The 7,300-nt window shown below is 46.1% G+C and overlaps 1 protein-coding gene across 1 annotated transcript in view; it reads left to right on the forward strand.

The window, feature by feature from the left end:
* The window catches only part of npas1 (neuronal PAS domain protein 1), a gene marked incomplete at its 5' end in the record, with an annotated part of 51,516 nt that extends 44,983 nt beyond the window's left edge, over positions 1 to 6,533 (forward strand). The window contains 7 exon segments of the mRNA XM_024277793.2: positions 732 to 906; positions 1,012 to 1,124; positions 2,225 to 2,421; positions 2,536 to 2,642; positions 2,845 to 2,992; positions 4,002 to 4,114; positions 4,201 to 6,533. Coding sequence (XP_024133561.1) covers positions 732 to 906; positions 1,012 to 1,124; positions 2,225 to 2,421; positions 2,536 to 2,642; positions 2,845 to 2,992; positions 4,002 to 4,114; positions 4,201 to 5,288 — 1,941 coding nt within the window. The 3' untranslated portion in view covers positions 5,289 to 6,533.
* Positions 6,534 to 7,300: the final 767 nt, after the last annotated feature.

A 7,300-nucleotide genomic window follows, 5' to 3' on the forward strand; every position in this document is an offset into this window, starting at 1 on the left:
AAACGGCTCTAATCCGGTAATAAATGGCTGTGTCCTACAGACAAGGGTGTGAGGCTGCCGGAGCCGTGGTTTTATCAGATAGAATGCTATTGCAGCACATACACACATGTAAGAAAACTCACAAACATTCACAGTAGTAATAGAAGCTGCACGGATGTGTGTGAGCATGCATGATCCCCCCCTCCTACCCCTTGATCTCTGTTACTTTCTCGCACGCGCTCACACTTATTTATACAGCTTCAGATGGAATCACAGCTTTAAATTGTGCCGCTTTAATGGATGTCATGAAAGAGCAATGCCATTATTACCTTTAAATGATTAGAGATGCAACCAGGATGCATTATGATGATGGGATCATATAGATTTGTCTTGCTGCTCTTTATGCGTGAGGAAGACGCCCGGAGAGCAGGAAGAATAGTAATGTGACCTTTGGAGATAGTTGGAGTTCACCTGTTTTTAATCAGCAAAAACAATTGATTTTTATCTCCTCTGGTTGTATTTGTGTTCCACTGTAGTGGCATGTTCTCGTGAGACTGGGTTGTGTGTGTGTTCCTGTGGGGTGGGGGAGGACTCACACCCTCATCGTTCCTTGTTGAGTTGTAACCCAGAGCGGTGCTTTCATTTTCCTGTCATAACGTTCATTGATTTTTTCTGTGTACTGTACTTGCTCACGTGTATTTATTTGTGCTGGGAGCGGCTGGTTTTGATCGGTGTACGCGGCCTCTCTTCAGGTGGAGCTGACAGGAAGCAGCGTGTTTGACTACATCCACCCGGCGGACCACGTCGAGATGGCCGAGCGGCTGGGAATCAGGCCGCACCTGCGGGCCGAGGCCGGCTGCCACACAGCCCCCGAGAGCGCCTCCAGCTCGGCGTCCACCTCCTCCCTAGCCGGTACCCCTGAACCTGGTACTTTTATTTCCCCTGTAATAGGAGAAGCGACTGTGTTTATGAAGTCATCAAAACTAAATAACGAGCACTGCCATTTTTTTTATTTATTTTTTCTCGCTGCAGCTCCATCCAGCCCGCACGCCTCTGCAGACGATCCTACTGAACGAGGGTTCTTCATTCGCATGAAGTCCACACTCACCAAACGAGGCCTGCACGTCAAGTCTTCTGGGTACAAAGTATGTGAGAAAATATTTTGCTATAATTTAAAAAAACCATCTGGGATTTACAAATACAAGCAGAGCCGTGTCATTTAGTCATTGCTGTTATGATCGTGACCTTATTTCACACAGAACATCATAGACTTGTGTTTACAGCTTTTGACTGTAATATCAGAGTAGCTGCATTTTTTGGTTTTTGCGTTCATATTCATGAATTTTTGATCAAATCTCCATAATTTCTGTGAATTGATTAGTTTAAAGGGTACCACAACAGGGCAGTTGGAGGAAGACTCCAGTCTCAGCCCAGATTTGAGGTTTGAGGATTTTTCTCCTCCCGAGGCCGGCGCTCATGATCCAGACTGAAGAGGACCGTGTCTGACACGAGCATCAAGCGTATTAAACAAACAATCCGAGTGAAATGTTCATTACAAATCCATCACCAGGACAGAGTTTGCTGGATTCAATGCCAGTTGCTCTAAACCACTGTTGTCTAACTTCCAAGTCTGTAAATTTTTAACAATTGAAGTCAATACACCTTCGAGCAATGCTAAAGCTAACACAACAACAACCGACCGTTACAGAATCAAAGATGAGCGAAGCTTTTATACTGGAGCTGGAGAGCATGAAACTTTTGAAATGATGTGGGACTTAAACCAGTTGACCAATCACAAAATTCAACTGTAATACTTCGTTTCAACCTTTAGGGGGCAGCACAAAGACGGTTTTAAACCATGATTTCAGGAATTAAACAAGTTTATTTTAAATAGTCAAAAATGTGGTACTTTTAAAGCCACATTTGTAGAGCCAAAAAGAAGTTGACTTAAGCCTCGTTTCCACTGAGTGGTTCAGAACGGTCCAGTCCGGCATTTTGAGCATTTCTATTGTAAAATAGACCCATTAAACCACGCATGTTCTGTAAAAAACAAACCGCTTAGTAAGAGCGAGGCTTAACTGAGTGGAAACGATCTCCAGAATTAACTGGTCCCTACCGGACTACTCCTTACCCAACCGGACCGCTCAGGAAACGAGGCTCTAGTGTTTGGTCACCCTTTAAGCTCAGTCAAGATGAGCAGTTTTCTTATTTCATCCCATTCAACAACTGGCTTTGTTTTTGTCAGGTGATCCACGTGACGGGGCGAATCCGCTGCCGCCCTGCTCTTGTCCCGGGCTCCACGCACTCGGTCCGCCGTCCCATGGGCTTGGTTGCACTGGCTCACACGCTGCCACCCTCCACCCTGAATGAAGTGCGCATGGAGAGTCACATGTTTGTCTTCCGAGTGAACATGGACCTTCAGGTCACGTACTGTGAGAACAGGTAAGAGATGTACATCAAAAGTTTTTTTGGTGCTTCCACATCCATGTTTTTGTCCTGTATGGATAAAGTTTCCAAGACCCATCCCCCTCAGTGCTTTCCTGCATTCTTTCACAGGATCTCAGAGTACATGGATCTGACCCCTGCAGAGGTGGTGGGACACACCTGTTACCATTTCATCCACGTAGAAGATCTGGAAAACTTCCGGCAGAGCCATGAGGATTGTGAGTCGCATCCTTATGCATATCTAATAAAGGCTATTCAATTCCACCCCTTATTATTCTCTGCATCTGAACTATGGAGCAAAGGGAGTCTGTCCAGGTCTCTGAGAGTCAAGTGTGACAGACGCCCCCTGCTGCAGAAATTTTGAACTGCAGAACCAATCAGAGAATTTTTCTTTTTACCTCTTTCCTCTCTTCCAATTAGTGCTGAGGAAAGGCCAGGTGGTGACTGGCTACTACCGCTGGCTGCAGAGGAGAGGGGGCTACCTGTGGATCCAGTCCACCGCAACCGTCTCCATCAACCACAAAGCCCCCCATGAGCGCAACGTCATCTGGGTTAACTATGTCCTGAGGTCGGTGCAGCGCGAGCACGAGCTCTGCTCCCCAGAATGGCAAACATGAGCGCGGTTTATGCATGCAGGCGCCACGCTGAGTGTGTACAGAAATCCTTCCAGGGGATGGATGATGAAATGTTGTGGGATTATTGGGGGAGAGTTTTCCCGCTGCAGACGTGTGAGAACACTGCTGAGGATGCTCCACATCAAAGCGCAGTACACGAATCGTTCCGAGAGTGTCAATGAGAATGTCAAAAAATGGCTCACAAATATCGGCAGGTTTACAATATTTATCACTTTGAAATCCAATTTTAAATACTTCCATCTTTGTAAATAGTTCTATGGATCTCCACTGGACTAATGTCACTTTAATCCAACATGTTTGTCTGAAACAAAATATTTTTGGTCTCAATCTTTAAATATTTCATGATAAATATTCTAAGTAGATAAATGCTTATTTTTCTTTCATAAAACCTGCTCTCAGGCACAGACTTATCAGCAAACATACACACCGAAAACATTGAATACATGCTAAAAACCAAAGTAGTCCGACACAAACAAAAGGAGTAGGCTGAATTTCAATGTTAATTAGAGTGAAGCTATATAATTAGTACAAATGGATGTAAGAATTTTAGGTCTGAATGGTGTTTTAGTTAATTAGTGCTGTAATTACAAGAGCTAATTAACTTCTCTAACAGCCTCTTGCTTGTGTGAGCGCAACTGTGTGTAGGTGGGTGGCTGTGTGGGACGTGGTGAGCGTGTCTGGGTTTTTTTTGTCTATTTTGTGCTTGTTTGTGCGTCTAAATGCTTGTTTTTTTCTGCTTGGGGGGCTGTTGGCAGGGCTGGGTGTGTGTTAAGTTGAGGTTAGAAGGGTCTGAGTCACTTTGGCTGTTGGAGGTTGTTATTAGACTGATTATATGTTGTTTCGGTCCACTGTTTTCATGTGCAAGTGGCTTCAAGTGGTCGTTTGTGTTTGCATTTACATTTTTCTGCTCTTTTTTTTCTGGTTTCACATCAATCCTCGCAGTCGGACGGAGCTGCCTGACACTCCGCTGGATCTGCTGCAGCTGCCTGAAAGCATACGAGCCGAGCGGCTGCGAGTCAGCCCGCCCCCGACTGACAGCTCCCCACTGGCTCGAGGTTTGGGCACAACAAGATTCCTCTCTTCAGCAATCAGTCACCTGAATGAACTGTTTTCATTCATTAATATCTACGTCGGTCCTCAGGTGCCAAACCGGTGAAGGGCTCAGTGGGGAAGAGCCCCGACCCTAAAGGCAGAGAGAAGTTCCCCGCCGCTGCCATCCACACCGACGACAGAAGGAAGCGCCTGCTGAGGTCCGACCCCGAGGGCGCCCCTCCAGAAAGTCGGCGCCGACTGGAAGAGCTGCGGCACACGGAAGAGGTTATATCGGCCTCCTCGGACCTGGCGACGGAAAGTGAGGGCGAGGAGGAAGAGGAGACAGAGTGGGACGAAGGGGGAGACAGCGACAGGTTGAAACAGGAAGACAGCGGAGGAGGAGGAGGCAAGCAGGGCAGAGGAGGGGACGCCCCGGCTATTGGGGAGAGGGGGGGAATGGTGCACAACGGGAGGGCTGTGATCCAGCAGCTGAAGAGTGTGGTGGCCCCCACCCCTTTGCCAGGAAACTCCAGCATCAAGACTGAACACGAAGCCCTGGCCGGCGGAGGCCACTGGGGGTCCCACACACAGACCCCCAGCTCTCACACACACAACTCCCACCCCCAAACAGCACACACACAAACTCCGTCCAACAGCCTGAACGGCGACAGCCCCACCACTCCCGTCCCAGATTCGTCTTCCAGCAGTGAAGCCCCCCCAAAAGGCCTGTTCACCCCTCCCTCCCCCGCTCTGTCGCCTGCCATGTCGGTGTCCTCCCCCGTGCCGCGCGAGGAGAGGGCGTCGGCAGGGGTGGTGAGTCGCAGCGGCGGCACAGGAAACGGCCCCGACTTCGAGCTGCTCCAGAGACTGGCTGCAGGGGGGGCGGCGGGGCGGGTCCTCTTCCACCCCCTCGCCCTCGGCCCGCAGGGCCCACAGAGCCTGTACGCTCCGAGCACTATCCGCTACGCTCCGCCAGAGCTACCGCCCTCCCACCACCACAGTGCAGGACACAGTGATGGCCTGCAGCTACGCTCGGACCACCACAAGGGACCCCCACCTGCCTTTTTCCCCCACCTACAGCGGCTGGCTGGCCTGCCACCCTTCAGTGGTTTCTCCCCGTCTGACAGCCCTTTCTCCTCCGGCTTGCCTTTCTGTATGAATGGACTGAGGGGGGCTGCGGGCACGGAGGAGGACTGAATCTCAAGGGGGAGGGAAAAGAAGAGAATAAATAAGTGTGCAGTGACAGGACGGATAGAGAGATGCTGAAAAGGGAGAGAATTACGGCACTGGCAGGACACCGAGCCTCGGAGGACTTTACTAATTTGACAATGAGTCGAACAACTGCAATTTATAGAATATGACAAGATGCTGCCATTCAAATTTACTCTGGACAAGCGACAGCGTCTCCTGCAGAAAAGTGGGAACTCCTGACAGGCTGTCCCTCAAGACTCTCCATCCTCACAACAATAACAAACTCTGCTCTGTGTCTTTACACGGTTGTGTTGATTTCTGTGTTTCTTCCACTCAGAGAAGCCATATTGTAAATAGAGACAAAACCATGAAGACCCTCAGCTCACACATGCATCACTCCAATTAACCCAATTAACCCCTAAGCCAGTCAGACGGGGGCGGGGCAGACACTTATTAGGATTTAAAGAGAGATTTTATCATAGCAGTATTACACCGGGCACCAGGAGAGAGTTTGATATCGGGTTTACACTTTGTGTTCCAGCTCATCATGGAGTGTTGATCAGTCAGCCATACTTAAAGCACACTGTTGGGACTAAACTCTGAGAAATGGAGTCCCAAACATTCCAGTATATATAAGGGAATAAAATGCAATGAAGACATAATGTTATTTTTGTTGTTTGATCATGGAAAGTTCATTTGTTTTAAATGAGTGTTAATTATAGTATATACTTTATGATGCTGCAGCTGTGTTTGTGCATGAAAGCCATATTATGCTTTTAATTTGAAGGTTTTTTTTATTTCAAATGCAGAGATTAAGGGTTTTCATTTATTATCATCATACTACTTTATATTTCTGACAAATATTGGAGAAAAGGGGGCTGGACAGAATAGTTTTGCCACCTGGACCTCTGATTTTTTTTTATTTTTTATTTTTTCTGAGCACTTAAACTTGTGTGGACTTGAAAGCACTTCACGACTCAGACGTATGATCCTGATGTGGTCATAAATATTGTAGCCCGGTCACTGTGAAGTAAGGGGGTGTCCTTATTCATGGATAAGTCAATAAACAGACGTGTCGTCATTAAAATATGACCATTTACGGTCAATAAAACCAATGAATTATTCGAAAGCAGAACTTTTCCGTTAACAGGAAGTTAAATTTCAAAATAAGAGTGGACGTAGAAACACTTTAAATTTGTCTTTCCCACTGATTGATCAGAATTCTTCTCAGGACTAAGAAAATAAGATGTTTTTCTACAAAATCAGATGCTAAAAATATTCACCCCAAAAACAAGGTGTTAAAAGTCTGAGCTTGTTAATATTTTTCAATAAAATGCAGCCAGACAAACAGAGAACTTAGTAAGTTTAAACATTTTTTTAGCACTTTTGAATGACGTCTTTTAAAATGATCTATCAAACATGTCAAGTCATGTAATCTGTTGATGTTACTAGCACTTTTGTTTCTTCCTCCAAATTCAGATTGTTGTTGACAGTGTAATCTGCAGTTTCCGTGGAAACCTTATGTTCACGTCCTGATGTCTGACAGGAAAAAAAAAAAAAAAGACGGCGAAAAAAGAGCCGTCCAGACCGGGTGTGTGAAACGCACCCGTGCTGTCTTATACAAGGAGTGTGGGAGTGTGTGATTAAACACAAACACTCTGCTGTTTACTTGGCATAAAATGTGAGTGTGAATGCCTGGATGTGTGTCTGCTTGTGAGTCTTTTTACTTTGGATTTTGTTGTTGTCGTTGTTGTCGTCGTTGAATAAAACAGCTAACCTTTCGCCCATCACTGTGAATCTAACATGATCCAGCCATCTTTGTAAATACGTCACCCAGACATGGAATAAAAATGAACAAATGTAAAAAAAAACAACAAAAAATAAATAAAAAACAACAGATGATGATAATAAAATATTTCAGTAGAGGAGCACAAATCAAGCTTTTGTTGTCTCTTATTATTTGCAAAGCATGTGAACTTTATCATTTCAACAGTTTAGGATGAAGGAGACATGAAGCC

Source organism: Oryzias melastigma, linkage group LG13, assembly GCF_002922805.2.
Source record: "Oryzias melastigma strain HK-1 linkage group LG13, ASM292280v2, whole genome shotgun sequence".
NCBI lineage: Eukaryota > Metazoa > Chordata > Actinopteri > Beloniformes > Adrianichthyidae > Oryzias > Oryzias melastigma.